General features: G+C 48.6%; 1 protein-coding gene across 4 annotated transcripts in view; it reads right to left on the bottom strand.

Annotated features, from left to right (window-relative positions):
* The window catches only part of THADA (THADA armadillo repeat containing), a 2,999,906-nt gene that overhangs the window by 2,392,290 nt on the left and 580,173 nt on the right, over positions 1–27,443 (bottom strand). For all 4 annotated transcript variants that reach the window (XM_069608464.1, XM_069608463.1, XM_069608465.1 and 1 more), the window contains exon 13: positions 9,952–10,107. In XM_069608464.1, coding sequence (XP_069464565.1) covers positions 9,952–10,107 — 156 coding nt within the window. The remainder of the gene's footprint in view (positions 1–9,951; positions 10,108–27,443) is intronic.

Here is a 27,443-nt window from a genome sequence, read left to right as displayed (position 1 = left end):
ACTCCGCGACGTGATGAAGAATGGCACCTCCCTCTCTGGAGAGAAGATCTGCGTCCGTCGGCAGCTTGACTGGTGGGGACGCTGAGAGGTCCAGAAGGTCCGGGAACCAGATCTGTCTCGGACACGCCGGTGCGACGAGGATCATCCTGCACTGGGACCTCTTGAGCTGGCTGATGAGTCGAAGCAGCAGCGCCAACGGAGGAAACGCATACAGGAACAGGCCGTCCAAGGGGAACGAGAAAGCATCACCCATGCTCCTTGGCTGGGGAAACCTGCTGGCGAACCTCTGGCACTTGGAGTTCGTCGGCGTCGCGAACAGGTCGATCTGGGGTTTGCCTCCATTGTTGGAAGAGCCGATCCACTTGATCCTGGCGTAGTTCCTACTCATGGCACGAGCGCAGCTCCCTGCTGAGTGAGTCGGCGATGGTGTTTTTTATTCCTGCCAGATGGAAGGGAACCAGGGCAACGGCCCAGTGCCACAGATCCTGGGCCTCCTTGGACAGGGCTGGGGATCTGGTGCCTCCCTGCTTCCGGATGTAGAACATCGTGGTGGTGTTGTCGGTGAAGATCCTCACAACCTTGCCCTTGAGGGACGGGAGGAACGACTTGAGCGCCCAGAACACGCCGCAGAGCTCCAAGATGTTGATGTGGAGAGACCTCTCCTCCAGGAGCCAAAGGCCTCTTTCGTGGAGATCTCTGGTGTGCGCCCCCCATCCCTCCAGGGAGGCGTCAGTCGTCACCATCTCCTGATGTGCCGGGGTCTGAATCGCCCCACCACTGAATCGCCCGACGGAAAACCTCGTTGAGCGGGATCTTGTCTTCAAAGCTGCCCGCCGCTTGCATCCAGCGGGCGTCGAGGAACTCCTGTAGAGGACACATCCGTAGCCTGCACAGGCTCACTAGATAGATACATGAGGACATTATTCCGAGGAGGGACTTGATGGATCTCACCTTGGCCACGTCCGTGGCTAGCAGGCGCTGCACCTTGCCTAAGATGGCCTTCGTCCTTTCCTCGACGGAGATGCCAATCGTTCCACTGTATCGAGCTTCGCTCCCAGAAACAGTGCGACTGAACCAAATGGGATTTCGGGTAGTTGATGGAGAAACCAGCTCCGTGAGTAAGCGGACGGTCTTCGCCGTGTGCTCGACGGCAAGTTCTCTTGTCCTTGCACGGATGAGCCAGTCGTCCAGGTAGGCGTACACGTGGATCCCCTGCATGCGCAGCCGCGCCGCCACTGGTGCTAGGCACTTGGCGAACACCCTGGGTGCCGACTTCAATCCGAATGGCAGAGCTCTGAATTGGTAGTGGCTTCCTTGGATTACGAATCTGAGGAACTTTCGGTGTCCTTTTAGGATGGGGATGTGGAAGTAAGCTCCAACGACGATAGGAAGTCGCCCTCCTCCAGCTGTCCCAGCACGTGCTGCAGAGTGACCATCCTGAACTTCTGTGCCTTGATGTATTTGTTCAACCGACATAGGTCCTGGATGGGGCGCCAACCGCCTGTCTTCTTTCTGACGAGGAAGTATCTTAAGTATACTCCAGAGCCCCGGAGCCTCTTGGGGACAAGCTCGATGGCACCTTTCTTGAGCATCGTCTTTACCTCCAACAGCAGTTGAGGGACGTGATTTTCCTTCCTGGCCACGGGAGGAATGCAGGGACACTTCTTTTGGAATTCGAGAGTGTGCCCGTGGGCCAGGGCATCCAGCACCCAACAGTCGGTGGAGATGGACTCCCACATGCTGACGAAATTCACCAGCCGGCCTCCCACCGGGGTGCTTCGGTGGGGGCCCGACGCTACGGCCGGTTCAATCTTGCTTGGAGGCGGCCTTGCCGCCTTGGCCTCCTTGGCGACGACGCCGAGATCCTCCTTGCTTGCCGCGACCTCTGTAAGCCTCCTGGGATGAGGAGCGGGCTGCCTGGCGATACGTAGAGGAGCCACCACCTGACCCCCTGTCTGCCTCCGGCGCTCCGAAAGGGCAGTCGTTGCTGAAGGACTCCCAGGGCTCCAGCCGTCTCTGTGTCGGCCTTGATGGCCTGCAGCGACTCATCCACTGTTTTCCCAAACAGGTTGTTGCCGTCGAACAGCATGTCCAAAACCCTGGTCTGCACGTCCTGACGGAAGTCTGTCGCCTTGAGCCAGCCTCGTCGTCGAAAGCAAACACTGTTGCCTAACTGGCAAAACCCGGTGTTGGCAATGTCCGTTGCCACCGTTATGGCGTGGTCCAACGCCACCTCACCTTCCTGCAGAATCTCTAGGGCCTCTGTCCTCTTGTCCTCTGGTAGGAAGTCCAGTAGGGGAGCTATCTTGTACCATAGCTCCCTGTCGTAACGGGCCACAATCGCTAAGGCGTTGGGCGCCTTAATTGTCGTCGCCGCCGACGAGATGACCCGTCGCCCCATGGCGTCCAATTTCTTACCCTCGCCGTCAGGTGGGGAAGTAGAGGTTGAGGCTGTCACCCCCGCCGCCTTCATCTTGGCCGCCGCTGGGACGACCGAATCTGGCATAGGTTGAGCCCTGAGGCACAAAGGGGCGGCGTCGGGGACCCGGTACTTCTTCTCGTACCTGTCCCTCTTGGCAGGCGTCGTGGACGGGTTCTTCAGGATCGGAAGTCCCTCGTCCCAGATACCGTCGAGTAACGGTACTGCGAGGACTGTCTTTCTCTTGGCCTCTCGCCGTTGATAGAGGAAACCCTCCTTCTGTTCCTCGGGGCCGAGCTGGAAGAGTTTAGATGCCCTGGCGATCATGGCGTGAAAGGAGCCAATTTCGTCGGGCGGGGAAGCCCGAGGGAGTGGTGATGGAAGGTCTGTCCCGTCGTCACCACCGTCTTCATCCGTCCCCGTATCCATCGCTGTGTCATCCCTGGGGTCCGGTGAGGGGGATGAGGGCTCCACGGGTCGTGGGGGCATGAAGGGCGGGGAGGGATGAACTCTCCTCCGCTTGTTCGGAGGGCTTCCCGACGGGCCCGGTTCTGGATCGTCCGCCGAGGTTCGTGGTAATCTCGTCCTTATCTCCATGCATAAGGTTTGGATTGCCATCAAAATGGCCACCGAGTTGTCCTGAGGCTCGGGCAATGGCTGCGACGGGAGGGATGGCTGCTCCTCCACTGGGGCCTCGTCGGCGCCACCGTCGCTTTCTTCGACCACCTCTTCGGGATCCCTCCCATGGGATCGCACCTTCTTGAACCTCTCGTTGAGGTTCTTCACGGTTTCCACCAGCTCCTCCTAAGAGGCTGAATCCGTGTCCGTAATGGCCACCGCCCCCCCTCTTTTTCCACCAGGGTCTTCACGGGGGTCTTGTCGATGGGCTGAAAAGAGGATTCCCTCCGCGGTGGCAGGGAAACTCTGGGCCCCGAGATCGCCTCCACTGGTGTAGCCTCCCCAGGCTTCGCCAGGGCCGCCGCGACTCCCTCGATAGAGGCCTTAGCCGGGTGAATCAAGGCCTTCGCCACCTTTGGCGCGCTTGAGGCCTTCACCTTGGGGGGAGGGTCACCACCTCGCTCCCCCTCGGCCGAATCCTTCGAGATCGACTGGGGCCTCTCCAGAAGCTTACCCGGGTTCTCGGATTTCCTCTTCCCCGAACCAGAGCGTTGGCTCATGGTTGATGGTGCCGGGGAAGGCGCGCCCTGCCTGGCAGCCTAAGAGCCCGACCGTTCGGCGCTCCTGGTGCCCGCGGACTCGCGGTGCTTAGCCTTCTGTTGGGCCCCCGTCGCCGGGGCGCCCTCACAGGACTTAGAAGACCGCTCAGACCTTTTCTTCTTCTCACCTGCTGGGCCCTTCTCCAGCCAGCTGGCGAGACGGGAACAACGATCCCTCATGGTCCGTTCCGATAGGTTCTTCCAGAACGCACAGTCCTTCTCCACGTGCGTCTTGTCCTCATGAAGGCAGTAGAGACATCTCGAATGCTCGTCGTCCTTGAAAACATTCTGTAACCCGCATCCAGGGCAGTTCCTCAACAGCTTGGATCCGGGCGTTGAGCTTACCTTGTCCTGGGCCATGTCCATGGTAGGCCTCAGATCTTCTGGAATCCTCCAAGAAGCGTAACTCGACGAAAAACTTCACCCATGAGGGGCGTAGAAAATCCCGAAACGGGTCCCTGTTGATCGGAGTAGAACGGTGGAGCTTGAGGCTCGATTTAACCGAAAAATGAGAAAATCTCTTTGAAAAAAGTGCAAAAACGCAGTAAAAGCTCGAGAGTTATAGCACGAGGACTCCCAACACTTGAACGTGCTGTAAAAATCTGAGGATGGCTGCCGGGGGAGGGGCTTAGGGAGAGGGCAGTCATTGGCTGGGGGCAGTATGACCCAGAGACCAGTGATTGGTTACTACTAAGAAAGACAGATCAGAAACGAAACTGATACTGATTTTATCTTTACCGAGGATTCCCAGCCTGACGACGGGGAATATTCATGAGCATGTGAATTCATGCCAGACCCCATGCTAGAGAAGGACAACAACCTAACGCTAGAGCCACAAGTAAACGCTCTCCTCAAGAAATGCTTCTTCCTCCTGCGAGCGGCAAAGAGGATCCTACCGTTCCTATCATTTGCCAATAGAACAACCACCATCATCACCCTTGTCATGTCCAGAGTAGACTACACCAACAGCCTATACTTAGGTATGCCTGAACGACTTTTAAAAAAACTACAGCGCATACAAAATGCGCCAGCCAGACTGCTTCTGAAACTACCCCGAAGAGAACACACCACCCCTGCACTGAAAACACTACATTGGTTACCAATAAAACAACAAATATAATCCAAAACAATGTGCATCATGCATAGAGCAGTACACAACCAAGGTGCTGAGTTTCTCAGAGAGAAACTGCATCTACATCAACCAACAAGAACACTCAGATCAAGCATTGACATCCGACTGTAACCGAAACCCTACAACAAAAGAAAACTCAGAGGATCTTCCTTCTCTCACCAAGCGCCGAAAACCTGAAACGACCTTCCAAAGCACACACATAACATAAGAAACCACTTACTATTCAGGAACTAATTAACAATTGGCTCTTCACGTCATAACTAGAAAGACCGGCCACAGGGGCACACTCACAACTAAAACAGCGACGAATGAAGAGACAGAGAAATCTCAAGACATACCAAACGACTAACCGAGAGACAGCCGTAATAGGACCAAAGACGGCATACATAGCAAGACGAAGACAGAAACACCAGGTTGACTCATCAATAGGACCCTGACCCCAAACCATAGCCATTCCCAACAGACCTAATCACAGCAGACAACTAGGGAATAGGAACCCGTGTACCATTAGCTCCAATCCAGAGGGTAAAAACAGAATAAGCACCCACTTTACACTATGCTCATCAAGATACAGCGGGAAGCACAATGCACCATCACACACAAACTACAACTAAACAATAGCCTTAAGGAAGTCCCCCCACGGAAACCAAACAACTAACTGAAAGGTAGTCCTGTTAGGAGGAAACCGATGACTGAATACACCGGCCGACCAAGACGGACGCACTAGGATGCCTCAACAGCATTCTGACCCTGAACCATTCAAAGCTTCAATTGACCAGTGTCACATAAGATAACAAGAGAATAGATAGCACCAACCCGGTTCGACACCCGAAGAAATGGCTCAGACACACCTACGACCACATCTAAGACTCACTATGATACAGCTGGAAACGCGTAGCACCACCACAGCAAGACGGCCCATTAGGATCCAGCAACAACTCCACCCACAGAGATACAGCTCAAACGGAACCAGAAGTACCTGAACCAGTATACAGACCCCACTAACCCAACCCTCGATTTCCTTCATACTCAACCCACACAACCATTTCTCTCCCAGAAATCTGCACGCACTTTACCACACCACATCAACAACACATAGACAGCACCTACAGCACACGAGGCCTCGCCCGATGCGATACTTGCACCAAAGCCCAGCACTCGGTGTATACCGAGCTGAAGCTACCAACAGCACACCACCTCTCCCACTCTCCTACTCCCCTCCCCCCGACTAACCCTACTTACCCTCATCCTATTTACAAATCCGCAAGAGCGCCTGGGGACCAATTCCGTTGGTGACGGTGCGCTATATAAGTACCTTTAACATAACATTGTGCTCGAGGTCAGATTAAGGGGGCAAAGAGCGGAAAGGGCGGTTTATAAAATCACAAGGGGAAGATACAATAAGCAACCCAAAAGACATAACCGCATGATTTGCCCAGCTCTACTTAGAGCTATACACCTCAGACGGCAGGTCATCACACAAGGACATCAAGAGGTTCCTGGAACCCCTGACACTGCCCTCACTGCGCCCGGCGAACTCAGACACAGAGTGCTCCCATCACTACTGAGGTCGAGGCCGCTATTTCTAAAATTAAAGCGGAATCGGCACCAGGTCACGATGGCTTCACTCCTGCATACTTACAAGACTCTGAAGGGAGCACTGACGCCCTTCCTGGTCCTCCTATTCAACGATTTTATGGATAAGGGAGAAACCCCACCTTCCTTTATGGATTCTAGGAACATAGTGCTACCCAAGGAAGTAAGAGACAAGCTTGAATGCAGATCTTAAAGGCCGATTTCACTGCTGAACGTAGACGCCAACGTTTATGCTAGCATACTTGCCAGTAGGCTTAGTGAGGTCCTCCCAGTACTAATTAATAATGACAAGGTGGGATACGTAAAAGGCTGCAGGGCTCGGATAATGTCCACAAGGCCTTAGATCTAATTGCAGCCATCGATGCAGAAGACTTCTGTCCCACTCTGATCTCTGTCGACGCAGAAACGGCTTTCGACAGAGTGGAATGGCAGTTGATGCATAAGGTTCTGAGCTATGCGAACTTGGGATCCCACTGGTTATCGGGCAGCAAGCCCTATATCTAAACATCAAGGCCAAGGTGACAGTACACGGCGTGGCGTCCCTGTTAGGCAGAAACCTGTGCAGTTCCCTTTGGGAACACTGCAAAGGATTTAGGTCTACAGGTGTTAGCAGTAAACCCACTTGGTAGCAGTCTGTACCACCCAGATTTACCTGGTAGCTGTGGCTGAGCAGTCAGACTTCCCTCAAGAAGAGTTAGGCAGTATGCAAAGTATACACAATAGGCACTCAGGCACAATAGCACAAGCAAACACTGACCAGAGCTTTGGTATCAAAGTATATAATTATTTATTTAAACACACACTGTTTGAAACACTCCAGCACTCTTATTTGTAATACACTCTAAACACAGTTACTATTATGATATATACAACCCTTATTCCTTATCAGACAAGTCTTAGTTAACACCACTTATTTCCAGACAGAGGTGAGCGCTTAACTATAGATGGCACTCCAATAAGTTCATGAAAAAGGGAGGGAAAAAGGCAGAATATGTGAAGATACACCACTCTAAGATTTAGGAACACTTTTAGCAAGGCAGAAGAGCAAAAGTCACTTGTGAGCCAAAGTCCATAGGCTGGGCCCACTCTTAGAGAGAGCAGAGCACGAATGCGCCCAAGATCACACAGTTACACTAGGCTTTGCAGGTCTTGCAGAGAGTTCAAAAAGAGTTTAGAGAGGCTCAGAAAAGTTTAGCTAGGGTGTCCGAGGCTAACCCAGGTTCGAAACCCAGGGGCTAAATCTACCCCGTACAGTCGGTGGCAAGGGAAGCCAGGCGGAACACGGTACCTTAAGTGGGAAGGATCCTCCAGCGGTGGCAGTTGTTCCTGGCAGCGGGTGCAAGTCTCTGCGTCGTCCAGAGGAAGAGAATATCTCGACTTGGAGGAAAGATGCACTGCCAGGGAAGAAACCAGCCGCAGAGTTTTCCGGTTAAAGGTATTACCCTTTATTTCGCGGTCATGGTAAAACGTGGTATTACAGTTGCCGGGGTGCTTGGCACAGGCAAGGCGGCTACGAGATGCGTCGGGAAGGCGAAAAGACGGTGAAACTGGTTATCCCCACCAGTCAAAGGAAGAAGACTCTCCGGCGGGAGATCTCCTCTGTCGTTGGGAAAAGTGGTGAGACGGTTCAGCAGGGCTCCACCGGTGGTGTCGTCGTAGGAGGTCGGCTCAGCTTCTCCCTCGTCGGATACTTAGGTCCTGTTGCGACTTCTGAAGTTCCAGTCCCCAAAGCCCTGCTTTTATGCCGAGAACCCCCATTCTCTCAGCCTACCTGTCACTCAAACATGCTAAGTGGTGGCCAATCAGGACGGAGTGCGACTTGAGTTGCCTAGGCAACTCAGTCCAGGGTGCCTAAATCCCCCTCCATCCCTCCTAAGTACCCCAGACAGAGTGGCACCACTTTGGAGGGCTTCTGTGGAGAAGCCAGCGGTAAAGTGGAACAAAGGGCTCAACTTGGGTTGGAGTCAGAAGAGAACACAAACGCCATTTTAGAACCGAGTTTTGGTAAAAAATACCAACCAGAGAATTAATAATAAATAAATAAACCGGCGGTATGTTCGAGGCTATCGTAATTAAATAAATAAAGATAGTAGCCTCGAACAATGGGAAAATCCCATAGAGAAATATTTGCGGTTGAATATAAAAAGTAGTATTCACTGCCACCAGCCAAAACTCGATCAGGGGGGACGGAGACGTGCCCCCTCGACTAACAGACCCCGGGGCAATCGAATTGCCCCGGCCAGTACGTCCACAATATGATGGTTTGTACTGGTTCTGTTCAGAATTCAAGACTAGTAAAGTCAATGATGACTTTACATGCCCTGGGAGACAGTAGTCAGCCCCAGGGTATGTAGTCTATACTGGGGGGGGTCACTATGACACCCCTGTGTTACTGCACTGAGGGTGCTGTGTAACACACATCACAAAAACACATGAAGCCCTATGGAGTAAAAGACCCCATAGCCCATTAAACACATCTAGAGTCAAAGGAACACACTCAAATCATGTCCAAGAGTGAGGGTAAAAGAGTCACTCTTGGCAGGAGAAAAAAATAAACCCCAAAAATCCAGCAAAGCTGCTGGGGGACTCACTAGGTTAGGAAATTCAGCCTAAACAGAGAATTCTCCCTAACAGTCCCCCTCCGTTGCTTTGACCCGGGGAACAAGGCTAGGGTGCCCTCTATCACACCTAGTTTTCACACTCGTAATGGAGCTGTTGGCGCAAAACATTTGGCAGGACCACACCATCAGGGGCCTCAACAAATTTCATAGGGAATACAAATTAGCATTATTCGCAGGCGATGTCCTGATCTATCTGACAAACCTGTCTGTACTCTTGCATGAACATTCTGTCTTCAGAAGCCTTCAGAAGTGTCACAGGACCTTGCTACGGCTGACAACCTTTGTCCAATGCATGTCCTGTACATCAGTCTGCCTTACAAAATGCAACTTGGAACTCTGCAGGCACTTAACGTATGGCCCAAGACTAGCCCTCCTGTATCTGCAGATCTTCTGCATGAAGAGGGGGCCTAGCTGAAGCAGAGTCCTCTTCGTCACCACAAGTGTCGCCTCCCCTCCTGATCAGGGTGATCGCTGCTGCCATTCTCTGTCATGTCCTGGCCCCGGGTCCTGGAACTCACGGGACCTGCTGTGGCTATTGTTCTGTGGTGCCTGGGCCATCTGCTTCAAGACATCTGGAACGGTCTTAACAGTGCGCAGAACTGTCGTCTACCCGGACCCAATCTTGCGGCTGAAAACTGTCTCCTTGACTCCCTTAACCCAGACCAAATAGTGTGTCAGAGAGCGAAACTCCTAGCAAATTAGATTACGGTAATTGGTTAAACAACTTGCGCTCCCCCCGCCAACATAAAAGAAAATCACTCCAATCTCTATAGTGTTCCTTCCAGAGGAGTTGATAATCTCTCCACCCACCCATACATCCCACTCTGAGGAATTGGAATGAAGTGTGTCGGTTAGCCAAGAAAGGTTCCCAACCTGCTACCTTTTTTCCCCCTTGGTGTGATTTGAGTATTCATAAAAAGAATCAATGAAACCTCCATCCCATAGATAATTGCAATCAAACATTACCTTTTTCATCAGGCAACATATTTGTTGACGCACAGAAGGAGATTGACTGTTCAAGTTGTACATGATGAAGAAGTGAATCATTTTCATTTCTTCCACAGAAACTATTTCTGTAGTACGATGGCTTTCACAAAGCAAGCCCAGAGCATCGATCCGAACCTGTGGAAATAAAACAATATTTCAATGATATACAGGGAGAACAAAAATAGTTTACTTAAATATGCTAAAATAATATTTTTTTTGCAAATGGCTGATATTTGACATACAATTTGAATTAAGTTATTTGTGGCAAGTGGTTTGGGCAGGGAAAACAAAGAGAAGCTGTATAAATTAGGGTCTAAGAAAAAATTAACAGTTGTAGAAAAATACGTAGCAAAGCCACAGTAGGTTTTTGTCTGAAGATGTCAAAAAAAAAAAATACAGTTTGGGAACTGCATGGATTTAGAAGTTCGAATTTGGGGTGATCAGCAACAGACACACTTAGGATTTCCTCAGAACTTATTTTCCAATAAAGAAATGATGCCCAAAAGAGGCGGTTACCACAAATGGCGAGTCACATGAAAAAGCGAAAGGAATATTCAAGTTATTTACCTATTAGATTCTATAAGTATGTGTTGCAGGTTGAATCAGCTTCTAGCATGAGTGCCCTATCCCAGACACAGAGCCATCTCAGATCAATGTTAAAGCCATATTTTGACACTTCAGAATTTGCTTATTTGAGATATACATTGCAACTGCAGATATTAACGGAAAAGCAGAAGCTGGCAGGTCTTCAAATGCAAAGAAAAATAATTCCTTAAGGTCCTCTGCCACTCAAAAGTATGATATAGAGAACTTCTTGCTGAAAGTCAGTCTAGGCGGTGGAGCAGTACATGTCATGCTCTGCACACCTTATGACGGTGATCCCTACATGTTGCTCGCAGCACCCTTGTATGTTTCACACCAGATGCTCTAGGCCACTGTGTGGAGGCAAGCAAAGAGGAGGTGCTACAGTGATGAGACAACAATAGCAGCGAAAGTTGAGCCAAGAGAGTGTGGGAAGGCTAGCCAATCATCCTCCGCTGGCAGACAGTCATGACATACTACTTGTTGTGGAGGCATCATTACAGCGGGTTCAATGGCGGGCTTGGAGGGTCCAATAGTGCATTACTTTGAAAGGTCGCAACGGTGGGTACTACACAGACAGCATGGTGGAAGGCTACTGAAGTCAATCTTGAGGCTTACTCGTGTGGAAATCAGAAGCAATAACTGTCTCCTGTTGTAGCAATGCTGTCGCGATCGTGTGCATATGCAATGCCCATTGACATAGCGAGGTGGCGATTGAGAAGCAGCTCAGGGGGCAAAAACGAAATCAGCCTGGTAATCCTGGGAAGACATGGTGACTGATGCTGATTTCAGCAGTAAAAAGCTTATTGCTGCATTTACTGAGCCAGCTTAATACAGCAGCACTCAACAATCGCTGCACCCATGGAGCTTCAGCAGCACTGGCTGGAGCAGGCGCTTAATCACTGCAACCACCACTGACCCAAATGGCCTTCACGTGCTCCAGCTTGTTAAGGGCTGTTGGCAGTAGCTTTGCAGTGCAAAATAGGTAAATAAGTTACCCGAATGCCCAACCAGAATTAAATAAGTTCCTAAGGCTTTTTTGTACATGCAAAATGTGTGTTTCTGTTCACCTTTCACCGTGTTTGTTAGAAATGATCTACACTCATTAATGGGCAGATACCCTGAAAGACAGCCCTGGGGGAAATGGAGGACTCCTGCATCAAAATAGACACAGATCCCTTTTAAGGAATCAGCCGAAAATACAGGCGAACACTCTGCAGGTCCCCTCGAAAGCAAGGGGGCAGATAAGTGGGCCCCTTTAAGGGAACCATGGAGCCGTGGTCCCGCAGAGCTGGAAGCTCCTGCACGCCCATGGCCTCCTTGTCTTTGTCAGCACCCGCTCTTAAATCTGCAAAGGCAAGCACCCACCAACTCATTTCTATGCCAACAAACGAAACTGGAAGAGGGAGTTAGGATGACGGCAGGCGCAGGATGAAGGAGTTTGCAATTAAGTGGGGGAAGGAGTGTGAAATGGGCTGACAGGTGTCTGAAGGAGGAGACAGTAGAGGAGGAACTGGAGGCAAGAGGGGAGAAGGCACTGGTGGAGATTGGTGAGGGTAAGGAGGTGGAAGTTAAAGTTATATTTGAAGAGGTGTGAAAGGAGCAATGAGATGTGTTCATAGAATCGAAGGCAGAGGCAGAGGTGTGTCAGGAGGTTAGAGAGATAAAAAGCAGGGAAACTGAAGGTTTGTAATTGTTGGAGGAGGTTGGAGAATGTAAGGGTTTGCACAGTTAGGGAGAAGGGTAGGAGATTGTTGGAAGAGGTTGGCAAAGTGGAGGAGGAAGCTGGAGAAAAGCAGGTGGAGGACATTCGAGACTTGGGAGCCAGCAAGAGACTTGTTGGAGAAGGTTGTTGGATAAGGGATACAGGAGAATACCATTAAAAGGATCCAAAGTAGACAGGAGGAAGTTCAAGTTCTGAGGAGTGCAATGAAGACAGACTGGGGAGAACAAGGAGGCAGTAAAGGTCGAACATTGGTTAAGAAAGAAGAGTGAGCATGAGGATAGATATACTGAGTTTGTGAGGGAACTGACCAGAGGAGAGTGGCACAGGGTGGGCATACAAGACCTACCAGAATTGGAAAAAGAGAACAAAGAAGAGGAGGTTGTTTGAGGTGGTGAATTCTGTTTTCTCAGAGGAGGAGATTGATGAAGAGCTACGGGATTAAATAGGAATAGGAGTTAGGCATTCAAAGGCAGAAGAGGAGAAGGTTGAAGTAGTGTGAGAGAATGAGGAGATTAGAAGCGTGAAAGAGCTGGAACCACAGCAAATTAAATACTTTAAGGAGGAGATGGTTGGAGAGCTGTGCGTTGGAGAAAGCAAGCTACCCTGACATTGCCATGGCATGCAGTAGAGGTGGAAGAGGTAACAAGCCAGTGGCAAAGCAGCAAGGAAGGAGATTTTTAGAGAGAGGAGACCAGGAGAGGTGGGGCAAGAATCAGCAAAAGCTTGCGGACCCCCGTAAAACAGCCAAGATTCCTAGGAGGCTGTCAACCCAAAGTGAACCAGCTCCTTCTCCATGAGAAACTGCAATGCTCTCTTCAAGTGGCACAGAACGTTTGGACTTCGGGAACCCCTTTAAACCCACACTGGGAAGGCCCAAAGAGAGGCCACTACAGAGAGACAGAGAGCGGGAGAGAGAAAGAGTGAGAGAGTCAGAGAAACTGAATTGGCAAGTGCCATCAGGGGTGAGGAAGCCACTGATAACTTTTTCTAGACTTTTCATGTTACCTTCATCCATCCAGTTTGTTGTTTTTGACCAAACCCTGTACATCAATCACAAATAAATCTTTGTTGCATTTTAAATTTGAGTCTGGTTGTCTTTTGATAACCAGTGGCTGTCCTGATATGGTGCAAAACCGCAATCAGTAAGTTTAGGAGCTTGTTGATCTAACATTATTATATTCATTTCAGATTTACTGTTGCTGTGCAAGGAAATACTTTTACAGCATTTCAGTTTTGTATTAAAATATCAATTTTCTACACCAATGCAGCTTTGCATGCATGTAATTCTCCTTCTCTAGAAGTATTCATAACTTATGTCAATGATATCCTAAACCCTCTTAGTACTGTGAGAAACCTGAGGGTATTCTCACTACTAGATCCCCTGGATCCTCTTCTCAGGTGGCCAGCGAAATGCCATCGCACTTGGATCCCGACCCTGGGGGTGGCAAAGCGAGGGAGGATCATCTGGGTGGAGGATCGTTGGGGCCTGGGAGTGGGGTACCCTTAGGAGAAACATGGTATCCCTCTTATCCTGTTGAGAATAAACCAAGCTCTTGCTGACCTTTATGGGTTACTATAAAGTGGTTCCCCTCATTTCCCCACATATGACACTTGACAGTACTGGACGAAGAGGCAACTAAGTAATGAACCCTACACTCTTTCACCACTTTAGTACTGGGACGAAGAAGATGCCTACAATTTGCAGCAGTTTGTGTTGTTGTTTCAGTTTGTGAATCCTTAATTTAGCCTTCGGTGTAAATTGTTTCTTCAGTTTGCGAATCAAGCTATTCATTAGTTTCTTTTTCCCCATAACTACTAAATCGAACACGTGCCAATGATGGATAATAGGTTTGTTGACCTGATGTTTTTTGGTTTCGTAAGCCTCAAGAAGCCGCGAGTAATTGACATGTAGATTTCATTTGAGTTAGTCGCTAGGAGTATTTCCCATTTGAGTGTTTATACGAGGTTGGATATTTTCTTCCCTTTGATCCTTAATCTGTTCCTAGCTGATGTTACTTCCAGATTGACTGGATAGTTGCAGACTTCAGCCGATGTTTCCATTGCCAAAGTCATTATTAGCAGATTATGATCACTGTGATGTTTTTCTACTACCCGTAATGTTTGAACTAACATAAGCAGGTTACGGGATACACAGATGTAGTCTATAATGCAGCTTCCAGTTTTTCCTCTGCAAGTTACCTTACCCGGTGTATCACCTTCGGTTACGCCGTTTAGGATCTGGATGTCCCTTGAGCTCATAACCGCTACCCAGCGCTGGTGTCTGTTCTCCGATTCTGTTGCAAATAGTAGGTCACCAGCAAGTTCCTTTCCATTCTGGTCAAGACATTGGGAATTCAGGTCTTCACATATAAAAAAATGTGTCGATTGCCAGTGACTTATTTGTTTGATTCGCATTCACTTGACTTGTTTGAGGAACTCTACCTAATTTCTCTTTGGACTTTCGTTCTGGGCCAATTTCCCATCAACCTAAAGATTGACTAATCTTCCCTGTTCTTGGTACCGGTATCTCATAAACATTACAAAAACGTGAGCAATGAATACTGGATGGCGTTTCAGGCGCCTTAATGGGTTCAATGATTCCAGCCTGCATTGTTCCGTCACTTGGGACCACCCTAGGGTGCAAGGTTTATTTGCGTTAACTCAGTGCTTTCCTACTTAGTTGTGCTATGAATCTTGGACCAAGTGGACCATCTGTTGTCTTATTGCTCATCCTGTTGTCCTTCGGTTTCAGATGATGCAAGTTGGTTCTTCCATTTCAGAGGATTCTCCCTCCGCCTCCTCCACCGAGACGGTGTAGGTCGAGAGATCTAGCAAATCACCTGCAACCACAGCGTCTCGGTCTTCTCCAATTTGTGGTGTTTGCACCTCAGTTAGCAGTTGCTTACTGTGTGTAGATATCTTAATGGTAGGTAAGGGTTCTTTCATAGTAGACCTTATTGGTGCAATACAGTTGGATGGTACTGCAGTGATGCTTTTGATGAATGTTCTACCTCTGTTCGATTTCAGTTTGGGATCAGGTGGTAGAGTCTTTGTTTTTTCCCCAATTTGTATCTTGTCCCTGGGGCCACCCGTACAATCGAAGACTTTGATCTATATCACTGTGAACACAATGGGAATTAATTCTGCCATGTTAGAAAGCAAGGGAAGTGAATCCTGCAAGTGCAAGCGAATGTGAAGTTGGCAAGAGTGAGCCCGACGATGGAAGCGGACGAGAAGGGGGAAAGTATAAAGTCCTAGGAAAAAGTGTGTTGACAACAGTCAACCCGGCCGAGGGATGTTCACTGGAACTGTAAGAAAAGACATTAAGATTTGTGAGCAAAGGAAAATTCGTAGTGAACCCAGAGAAGGGAGGTTGAAAGTAAAGAAGAGTCAGTGCGCAGAAGAGGGGGCACCCGGGGTGAATCCATCACCCCAAAGAAACTGTGAAAAGAAACTTTGTGTTTGTTTGTTATTTTTCTGGCCCTCGAAGGCAAAAGACTTTTGTTGAAAAGAGACTGGGCTGTAGAGGCATTTGAGAGGTGGAAACCAGAACTGTCGTCTCGTGCTGGAGAAAGCTTGAGAACTGTGCTGTGCTCCAAGATTGCATCTTGCCCAGTGTTCAAAACGTGGGGAAGGGAGATCCAAGCTATTGTGGCCTGTTACTCACCGGTATGGGGAGAGTGTAAAACAGACCGGTCCTCTTGTGCTGGAGAGTTGCTTGAAGGAGCTCGGGTTGGAGCCTCCACCCGAGCCTCCTCTCTGTGAGGGAATGAACCCTTTAAACTGATATGACCACCTGCTGAACTATACAGACAAGGGGACCGATCAATCAAAAGAGCGGGGAGAACACACCGCCACGGACCCAGCTGTAAAGAAAAGACAAGAGATGAATATTCTGTCGGATTCAACCCTGGCTTTCCCCAAGACTATTACCCTTAATAGAGTACCTGAGTGAGTTCCCCTTAAGCCATAAAAAAGGACCTGGAGCAACCTATAAAACAGAAGAGACTTTAGATACTAGCTAAATGTGAAACTGCCCAATGATGGTAATCAAGGAAATATACTTTACCACTGGTGGAAGTAAGAGTAGTGTAAAGAATCCTGGGCAACAACGAAAGTATAAAACAAAAAAAAAGGAAGGTTAGTAGGGTAGCTATCCCCGGACGGAACTAGGGTCGCACTGGTTTCGGGATGGTGCACCACAGCAAAGCGTTCCAAAATGCACTTTAGAAATGAAGTTATCCAAAGATGAGGTAAGACAGGATCCAAAATAAAGAATTGTTCTTACCAGTGTTATTCCTCAGAAGAACGGAAGCACTCTGAGGAAGGGTTTCAAGAGTCCGTGGCCAAATGAGATATGGTATTCAAACAGGAAGTAGCGGTAGCAAAATCACAATCCAGGAGTCCAGGAGCAGGCAAAAGGTCTGGTACACCGGCGGTCAGCAAACAATACCAAAGTAGAATCAAGATGTAGGAGTCCGTGTGCAGGCAAGGTCGGTACATGGAAAAAACAGGAGACTTCCGGAATTAAGGTACAGAAGGAGCACTTCAGAAAGTGCCGGTTGTAACTATAAACAGAAGCGGCGTTCTGAAAACCGCTGTGGTTTAAATACAACAAGGAGGCGTGACATATTCGAAAATGAGGCTCCCGTATTAATGCCGGGAACTACAATTCATGACAAGTTTTCTGGGAAATGTTGTTTGTTGCAGCTATTCTCCATGGCAGCTGCCAGCGTGAGAAAAAAGGGGCATGACGGCGCTGTAGCCCCTTATGAAGAGCAACCACTTTCTTGTCCCTCTTTCTGGCCTTACATAGAGCTCCCCAACTGTCCTTGTTAACGCGGGAGACTGAAGAGGCACGGGGCAGACCCCGGGGAGTGTGATGCGGCGAAGGTCGAGGTGTAACACCGCTGGACATTATTTGTGGACTCTTCTTTCTTTTCTTGAAAACCATCCCACACCCCTGTTTTATTAGTTATAAGGGTTGGAAATAGGTTTCTTAGTGTAGGCCCTTTTTATTTCGACACAACGCCACTAGGACTGCCTTATTTGTATTTGATGGTCAAGGCTTGCTCCCATCTTAAATTTAGATTAGGCGTTTTTCCAACCTGCATACAGTTTAATAAATACCCTTGAACTGTGATCACTTGTGTCTGTCTTTACTTTTGTCACCATGAGTTCCTCACACTACCAAATTATTAAAGTATGACTTATTTCCCCAACCCATTAGAATTACATTTTAAAATTCTCTTGTCTGGTAATTCTGATGAGCAAGCGGCGCTTTTCAATATCACAGACCAGATAGCTCAGGTCAAACTGTTAGTAGTTTCACCTGTATCTTCATGCCAACCTTGGTACACTCAGGTGGATTTTTGGTCATTCTCAGGAAGGCCCAAAATAAATGGTCTAAGGATAAATCTCAACAGCATTTAGGACAACTTAAATTCCTACCTGATAAATATAACGCCAAAATAATGACAGCAAAAAATATTAATTTCTAGAGAGATCGAAATTATCAACAAATGCTGCAAAGAACATTTTCAGACTCTAAGGTTACTTGGGCATACATCTCAACCTATTCCTTCCAAACCTATTTCACTAGATTGGTAACCTAAAAGTGTCAAGTTCACCTTCCGATAATGCTTCCTTCTGTAGTCCTTTTTCTTATGGAGGTAAGGTCTACCACGAGAGGCTGCCACTGTGAGCACTTACAGGACAAGTAGTCCAATGGCGGTGCTCCCGGTTTAGCCAGAGAGGGAAAAAAGCCTGGTTGGCACAAAAACACCCTGGTAGTAGAATGAAGAAAGTCTGCAGATTTCCAGAGGCAAACTCCTACCAATATGGGTCTCTTAGTGGCTCCGTAGCTGTGGGAGATACAGTAATGTTGGCAATAACGTAGCAATGTGGTCCAATGCAGAGTATCCAAGGGAAAGGCGCTGGGGAGTGAGCAACCAAGGAATACCAAAAAGAACAGTAATATGCACTGTAACGGAACAAGGATGGACCCAGGAGAGAGAGAGAGAGAGAAGCGGGAAGGCAAGGAGGCGGGAGCCGCAGAGAGGAAAGAAGAGAAACGGGAAGCACAGAAGAGAATGGGAAAGTCTGTAGCAAGAGAGAGAGAAAGGCGTGGAGGCAGCGCCAGCAAAAACAGAGAGCAAGTGGCCGCCGAAACAAGAGAGATGAGCGGGAGAGCAACTAAAGAGAAAAGGTGCGAAAGGCAATACGGGGCTCAGCGGAGCCAAGGGAAAACAACAGAGCGGCGGCCATACTGGGAACGACTAGACCGCTGAGCAACGTTCATAGATAACGTAACGGCCCGTTAATGGCGTCTGGTGCACCATTTGTCCCACAACCGCCAGGAACGACGGAGCGTGACAGTATGCCCCCCCTTTAGCCCCAGGCATGCCCAGTTTCCCAGGGTGAGCCTGATGGAACCTAGAAAGAAGGATGGGGCATGGCACAAAGGATCGAGGTTCCCAAGAGTCTTCTGTATCGGGGTAGCCCTTCCAGTGAACCAAATACTCTAATCGCCCCTGGTGTTATCTCGAGTCTCAGATCTGAGAGACCTCGTACTCTTCCATGTTGGTGCCCTGACTGTGTGGTTTACTGCGCAAAGGCCAAGGGGTGGCACTGCCCTCCGCAGGACGCAGCAATGATGAGTGAAAAACCGGTAGCTTAAGGCGATATGCAACAGGGTTGATCCATGCAATCATCTCGTAGGGTCCCAGGTACCTAGGCAAGAGTTTGGAGGGACGTACCCAACGAGGGAGGTACTTGGTGGAAAGCCATACTCTGGAACCTGCTTCCCAGGCAGGCCCCGGAGAACGCTTGCGATCGGCCTGTCTCTTGTTGATACTGTGCGAGTCCTGAAGATTAGTCTTTGCAAGGCAATGAGCTTCAGAGATCGTTTTAAGTAACGATTCAAGGCACAGAATGTTGGAAGGGTGAGAGACCACTGGTAGCAAACTACGAGGATGTAGACCGTAGGTACAATAGAAAGGACTCATGCCCGTGGTGGAATGGATGGAGTTATTATAGGAGAATTCCGCTGTAGCCAGCAAGGAGACCCAGTTATCCTGTTGAGAGTTGACATAACATCGTAGGTACTGTTCTAATGTGCCATTGAGGCGTTCGGTCTCCCCGTTTGATTGGCGATGGAAGTCCGAGGAGAGGGCTCTCTCGATACCCAGCCTGTAACACAAGGCTGTCCAAAAACGTGAGGTGAACTGACTACCCCTGTCAGATACCACCTTGTCCGAAAGACCGTGCAAACAATATATGTTGCGTATGAAAACCTTAGCTGTCACGGATGCTGATGGGCGGCCGGCTAGAGGGATGAAATGTGCTAGCTTGGTGTAATAATCGACCGTCACCATAATGCAGGTACAACCCTCAGACATTAGCAGTTCCACAATGAAATCGGTGGAGATGTGGCTCCAAGGTCTAGTGGGGGGAACTGCCTGTTCAAGTAGGCCAATGGGTCGTTGAGTTCTGTTCTTGATTCTTGCGCAAACTGAACAGGAGTCTTTGTACTTCTTGAGATCTGCTGGAATACCTGGCCAGAAAAAAGAACGAGAAACAAGGTCCAGAGTCCCTTTAGTACCTCTGTGGCCCGCTGAGACATGATCTTGACACCAGGATAGGACTTTACACCAGAGAGCGGGATCCAGGAGGAGGAGTATCTGGTTGACGAATACAAGACCCCTCTTTCCTCCGTGTAAGGGAGAAACCGACTGGGAATCGTGGGCCTGGAGCGAATGGTCGCTTCCTTAACCTCCTTCACAAAAGACGATACTTGGGAGACAATCCTATTCCGGGGAAAGAGAGGTTCAGGAGGGTTTTCTGATATGGAATCAGGAGAGTCTACGTGAAAGTGCGTCTGCAAGAATGTTTTGTGAACCGGGCAGGTAAGTAATTTCGAAGGCATACTGAAATGTGCCCACCTTGCTTGTCTGGAATTGACACAGTCCATTCGCTGTAGAGTCTTCAGATTTTTGTGTCTGTTCGGATAACAAACGGGTAAGAACTCCCTTGGAGCAGGTGTCTCCATTCCTCACAGCCTCTCTTTCTATGACTGAGTGACTGAGTAATTACATTCGCTGGGAGCGAGTGTCTTGGACAAATACCCAACAGGATGCTCCCTTCTTTCATACTCCTGGAGGAGAACCGCCCCTATAGCTCTGGCTGAAGCATGTGCTTTAATGATTGATCAGGTTGACGAAGAATGGGGGCAGAAGAGAACCGTTCCTTAAGACATAGGAATGCCTTGTCTGCTTTGTCAGTCCATCTGAACAGACCAGTGGATTTCTTCAACAGTCCAGTAAGGGGCAGCACGATTTCAGAGAAATGGGGTTTAAACTTGCGATAAAAGTTTGCGAATCCCAGAAATCTTTGCACCCCTTTAACAGAAGACAGAGCTGGCCAGTCAGGGACTGTGTTAACCTTTTGTGGATCCATCATAATGCCGTCACTAGAGAGGATGTATCCCAAATACGGGACCAAAGATACCCTAAAGAGGCATTTCTCAGGTTTGATGAGCAGATGATGGATTTGAAGTCGTGCCAGTACAGATCGAAGATGGAAAGTGTGATCTAGAGTGGAAGAAGAGAAGACCAGGATGTCGTCTAAGTAGACGATAACGGCGTGGAAGAGCATATCGGAGAACAGGCGATCCATGAAGCGCTGAAAGATGGATGGTGCGTTCACGAGGCCGAAGGGCATAACCCGATACTCAAAGTGGCCGAAAGGTGTCCTGAAGGCCTTCTTCCACTCGTTGCCCTCTCTGATACGAAGTAGGTGGTAAGCACTCCAAAAATCCAGTTTAGAGAAGATGTTGGCTCCCTGTACAGCCTCGAGAATGTCAGAGATGAGGGGCATGGGATAGCGATCCCTGATGGTTACCTTATTGAGCCACCTGTAATCGATGCATGGGCAAAGCTCAGTGGAATCTCTATGGAAAATAGTGAAGCACCAGCGGGGGACCGAGAAGGCTGAATGAGGCCGTTCTCTAGATGGGCATTTAGGTAAACCCGCAATTCTTCCTTTTCAATGATGGACAAAGAGAACATCCGACCGAACAGAACCAGGGCATCAGGGATCAAATCAATGGTGCAGTCCTCTGGTCTGTGAGGAGGTAGATCAAGTCGACCCTTGTCAACAAATACTTGCTGAAAGTCATGCATATCAGGGGCTATGCAATGCACAGTGCGTGAGGCCGAAGGAGGACTAGGCAGCGTAATGACTGCTTGATAACCCGGTTCAGGAAGATAATGTTGTTTGCAAAAGGTAGAATGGAAGCCCAAGACATTGTTGGACCAGTTGATCGACAGATTGTGCTTCTTTAACCATGCAATACCCAAGATGACAGGGAAATGAGCAGCGCGAATGATGTCAAAAGACATCCTCTCGGTGTGTTGCATGATGTTGACCTGTAACGGCTCGGTGGTATGTGTTATGTGTCCGGAGCTGAGAGGAGTGCTGTCTACTCTCTCGACCTTCTGATCCTCTTTCTTCTCAACTCGCTGGATCCCCACCTTGTTGGCCCAAATAGTGTCGATGAAGTTTCCGGCAGCACTGCAATCTATCAAAGCGAGGGTGTCAATCTTTTGACACTTGAGTAGAATCTGCAAAGACACAACCATGAGACGTGTATCTTCTCTGTCCTCGGGAGTCGTTACAGTAATGGAAACATAGGGACTGTTGAGTGAGCCTCTGGTGCCCGTCCCTCCTAAGACCAAGGTCGTCCGTTTCCCTAGCGCCTGAGGGGGACCTCGGGGCAGTCCCGAAGCAGGTGACTGGAGGAGCCACAATACAGACACAAACCTCCATCCCTTCTCCTTTTTCGCTCCTCCGGAGTGAGTGGGGCTCTGGTGATTCCGATCTGCATTGGTTCATCCTTTCCTTGCTTAGGAGCAGCCATAGAGGAAGACGCGAGTGGGTGAGAAAGTGAAAATACCTCTTCCCTTCTTTCTTTCTGTCTTCCTCTCACCCAAACGGTAATCGATCTGTAAGACCGAAGAAAGCAGTTCCGAGAATGTAGAGGGGCGAGGAATGCTTGCTAACTCATCCTTGACATCTTCCCGTAACCCATGACGGAAAATCATGAACTGAGCCTGTTCAGACCAACCGGCCTCTGCAGCCAATCGTTTGAACTGCGTGATGTAGGAAAGTAGGTCTGAAGATCCCTGTTGGATGTCCAATAAATCTTCACAAGCGCTGAAGCTAATCTCGGGACGTTCAAAGGACTGTGCAGTCCCCCCTCGTCGAGTTTCTGGCTGGTGGCAGTGGTTACCACGCGAAATATTCCACCAAAATATTTCCTATGGGATTTTCCCATTCATTTTAAATGCACCACTTTTTGGTGCAATGTTAAAGATACCGCCGGGTTATTTATTTAATATTTATTCCCCGGTTGGGTCTTTTTGCCAGCACTCGGTTTTAAAATGGCGTTTGTGTTCGCCTCTGTAACTCCAACCCAAGTCGAGCCCTTTGTTCCACTTTTTGGCTGGCTTCTCCACAGAAGCCTCCAAAAGTGGTGCCACTCTGTCTGGGTCTACAGGATGTGTGGGAGGGGGGTTTAGGCACCCTGGACTGAGTTGCCTCGGCAACTCAAGTCGCACTCTTGTGTGATTGGCCCAGTGGTGAGCTGCCCGGCTCACCACTTAGCATGTTTGAGTGACGGCTAGGACTGATGAATGGGGTTTTTCTGCATAAAAGCAGGGCTTTGGGGACTGGAACTTCAGAAGTTGCCACAGGACCAAAGAATCCAAAGAGGGAGAAGCTGAGCCGACCTGCAACGACGACACCACCGATAGAGCCCTGCTGAACCGTCTCACCACTTCCCAACGACAGAGAAGATCTTCATCCCGGAGAGTCTTCTTCCTCTGAGCTGGTGGGGATAACTAGTTCGCCCTCTTTTTCGCCTTCCTGGATCGTCTCGTGGTCGAATCGCCCGTGCCAAGCACCCCGGCGGCCGGATAGCCACGCTTCACCACTACCGTGAATAAAAGGGTAGTACCTTTTGACCGGGAAACTCTGCGGCTGGTTTCTTCCCTGGCAGTGCAATGACCTCCAGCTTTCCTCCACGTCGAGATCTCCTCTTCCCCTGGACGAAGCACCGACTTGCACCCGCTGCCAGGAATAACTGCCCCCGCTGGAGCTTTCTCACCATTTCAGGTACTGAGTCCCGCCTGGTCTCCCTAGCAACAGACTGTTCAAGGTGTCCCGTAAATCCTTGACTTTCTATCCTGGGGTGACTTGGGACCTACTAACTAACTTTTCCTGACTTGAGACAACCCTCTTTGAACTCTTTGCAACAACTCTTTAAAAGTACTATTCAACTGTGTGATCTTGGACACATTCTTTCTTGCTCCTCAGTAGATTCTGCCTTTTCTGACTTGCTCTGGTTCTCCTAAAGTGTTGGTATTGTGTATGTTCCTAATTCTGCCTTTTTCCCTCCCTTTTTAATTAACTTATTGGAGTGCCATCTTAGGTTAAGCGCTCACCTCTGTCTGAAAATAAGTGGTGTTTTAACTAAGACTTGTTCAATAAGTGATCGGGGATGTATATATATTAATAGTGACAGTGTTTGAACTTGCTTGCCATATTAGTGTTAGTGTATTTTACAAAGTGTGTTTTTAAATAAATAATTATATACTTTTATACCCAAGCTCTGGTCAGTGTTTGCTTGTGCTACTGTATTTTGGTACCTATCTTGTATACTCTATATACTGTCTAACTCTTCTTGAGAGAAGTCTGGCTGCTCAGCCACAGCTACCAGGTAAATCTGGGTGGTACAGACTGCTACCAATTGGGTTTACTGCCAACACCTGTAGTCTTAAGCCTTTTGCAGTGGTCCCTAAGGGAACTGCACAGGTTTCTGCCTAACAGTTGGCACAAAAAGACCCTGGTAGTAGAATGAAGAAAGTCCGCAGATTTCCAGAGGAAAACTCCTCCCAATATGAGTCTCTTAGTGGCACCGTAGCTGTGGGAGATCCAGTAATGTTGGCAATAACGTAGCGATGTGATCCAATGCAGAGTATCCAATGGACAGGCGCTGGGTAGTCAGCAACCAATAAATACCAAAAAGAACAGTAATATGGAGCGTAACTGAACAAGGATGGACACAGGAGAGAGAGAGAGACCGACAAGCGGGAAGGCAAGGAGGCGGGAGCCGCGGAGAGGGAAGAAGAGAAATGGGAAGCACAGAAGAGAATGGAAAAGTCCGTAGCAAGAGAGAGAGAGAAAGGCGTGGAAGCAGCGCCAGCAAAAACAGAGAGCGAGCAGCTGCCGAAACAAGAGAGAGATGAGCGAGAGAGCAACTAAAGAGAAAAGGAGCTAAAGACATGCGGGGCTCAGCATAGCCAAGGGAAAACAATGGAGCGTTAGACCCAAAGAGGAAAGCAGCACTCACGGGTTGAAACGCACCGCCCGTCGGGAAGAACTGCGCTAAGTACTTCCCGGCGACAGCCATACTGGAAACAACTAGACCGCTGAACAACGTTCATAGAAAAAGTAACGGCTCGTTAATGGCGTCTGGTGTGTCATCTGTCCCACAACCGCCAGGAATGACGGATCATGACAAATAGATAGATATGCCCGTGGGGACCACTTCCCAATTCAGTGTCTCTCTCTGCTTTCTTTTCAGAAGATCAGTACTATGTGCGCAAATATTAACCGCAAGTGGCTCATTTCGTTGGTCAAACACGACACTAACCCTCCTGTTAGGAAATATTTTCTTTTTGCAGCTTTCCCTCATTGACATCAATGGAACCTCCCCAACTTTTTGCTATTTTTCGATTCCTGTCCTTACTTTAGAAGTTAAGTAAATCATGTTTGCCTTACCTTTCTTGCTTAGCTCATCTGTTTTAGGAGCATTGGTCTGTCCTTAAGGATACCAGAGCGCGGTGCCTTGTGTCCGTTTACCGAATTCCTTGTTTTTAAGCTGCATTAATCACCTAAAGTGAAGTGAAGGAGTACTTTGTATCCCTTTTCCTCTTAGTAACATTTCTGTTACTTTCACATTATGTCCAAGAAAGGGTGATAGCAGCTGATATTTTCCTACTGTGTTTTTAGTTTTTCATGTGTGCACTTTCCATTTTACAATATAATGCCTTTTTGATTAATATATACTCAAAATGGCCAGGCCACATGTTTTTCACCTCACCCTTTGGCCATCTTGTCATTTGGCCTTCTTTCTGCCTTCTCTGGATCGGGAAATACGGTATAGGAAAGCCCTTTCTCAGGCAAAGCCTTAGCTTTCCTGGGCAAATAGACAGTGAGTGCATCTGGCCGGATTTGGGTGCGGGGACTGCCATGTCCAAATCCACATTCAGGCCAGGAGTATGTCGGGTGCTGGGCAGATGTGGGTAAAGGGGCTGTCCAGATTTGGACAGCCCTTGGCAGGTTGAATGGTGCAGATTCTTCCCATTGGAGGACTGGGCAAACACTAGCTCACATCTAGGATAAAAGGAGGACTCATACAGCAATTCTTCATAGTTGTCGGAGTCTGGACTACTACCTGTGGACGACTTCCAACATTGCCTCCAGCCAAGTCCTGGAGAAGCCCTGCCTTTCTGGATCAATCTCCTGAAGACTCACTGGTGCTTCGACCTTTGGGCAGGGAGGAAAAGAAATGGAGCTGCAGGTGAGGGCAGAGCAGCACGCGAAATGGAGCTACAGGTGAGGGCAGAGCAGCACGCGAAGTGCGAGCAGTGCTTGCAGAGACCGGCATGCCAGCTGATGGAGCAGAAGTGAAGCCGCGTAGCCGGCGGAGAGGAACGCTGAGGACCAGTGAGGACAGGGGGCTCTGACTCGAAGGAAGGGCTCTCCTAGGGTCTACGTATAAGTGCTGTATGAAGCAAAAAGAATGCCAAATGAGATGACACAATCAGATTGAAATAAACCCAAAGCAACGGGCTGAATAAAAAGTAAGCAGAAAAGTTAAAGCCTGAATATTGAATACCGAACTGGATGAAAACTTTGTGCGAAAAGTTACGAGCTGATGAAAGTTAAATGGGAAAGTGCCCGTTTGAAAGCAACATATGAAATACGAGTGCGAAAGAGAATGACAAAAAGGCGGGGAATAAACAAGACCACCGCAAAGTGAACTTTGTGAATAAATACAGTGCAGCAAGGCCAAGGCCAAAGTCTGGCATAGGATATTTGACACTTTGGGGCAAAGCCAAGAGGCTAACCAAGAGAAGTCAAGAGTGAGAACCTGCACATAAAGCCAAGAGGCCTAATAAGGAGAAGCTAAGCGAATGTGAATCTGTACACACGGGCAAATGCTGAAGAACCTAAGGTTTCTGGTTGCACAACCGGTTATGGGGGGACCGTCTGGTCTGACAACTGCACCTAGACCAGGGCACCCTCCATTATGAAAGCCAAAGACATTGTGAAACAAACCATGAAGGAGCACTGTAAGTGAACTGTTAATGCAATCCAGAAAGTGTCAAGTTTACCTAAATTTGTGTTGAACATTGAAAGACTGAAACAAGTATACGTTTCTACGTTAAAATCTTGGGGAAGGGAACCCTGACACTTGATGAAATGCAATGCTGTCTTGCTGACTGAGCCCCAAGACCCTTTTCTTTTGAACTGTATTGCCTTGAACCTGGGGAGTAGAACCCAGAGGATTGTGCAGAACTGTATTGCCTTGAACCTGGGGCAGGGAACATGAAGGATTTGTTTGAACTTGGGACAGGTAATCTCAAAACTTTCGTGGAACTTTTAGGGTTCAATTATAAAATGTTCCCGCCTCCCCCACACTCCCCAACAGCCATTGCCCATTCTCTTGGTTCTACCTCGAGAGACAGGTGCATTATGTAACATTACACTTCGCCTGAAGGATCGCTTTACTATTTACACTAGAATCTTGGGCACTTCACCCTCCATTTATCATCTTCGCAAGCCAAACATCTTGTCCCAGAGTCCTCACATCACTCCCGAGCAGGTGCATCGCCCGTATACCTTCTCAGATACACCCTAGGAGCTCATGTAGACCGTCCATACTTTTAAAAAAAGGGGAGCCACAGTCCTTTAATTTTCGACCTAGATTCATCCATGAGATGTGTCAGAAACTCCATATCATAAATTGCACGGACTTTAGTGACCCATTCTTTCTCCCCAGGCATTTGTGGAGTTTTCCATCTTTGGGCCAGGC

The sequence above is a fragment of the Ambystoma mexicanum genome, chromosome 4q (assembly GCF_040938575.1).
Source record: "Ambystoma mexicanum isolate Mex_15411 chromosome 4q, UKY_AmexF1_1, whole genome shotgun sequence".
Classification (NCBI taxonomy): Eukaryota; Metazoa; Chordata; class Amphibia; order Caudata; family Ambystomatidae; genus Ambystoma; species Ambystoma mexicanum.
Note: the sequence above shows the minus strand (reverse complement) of the source record. Positions and strands in the feature narration are given on the sequence as shown.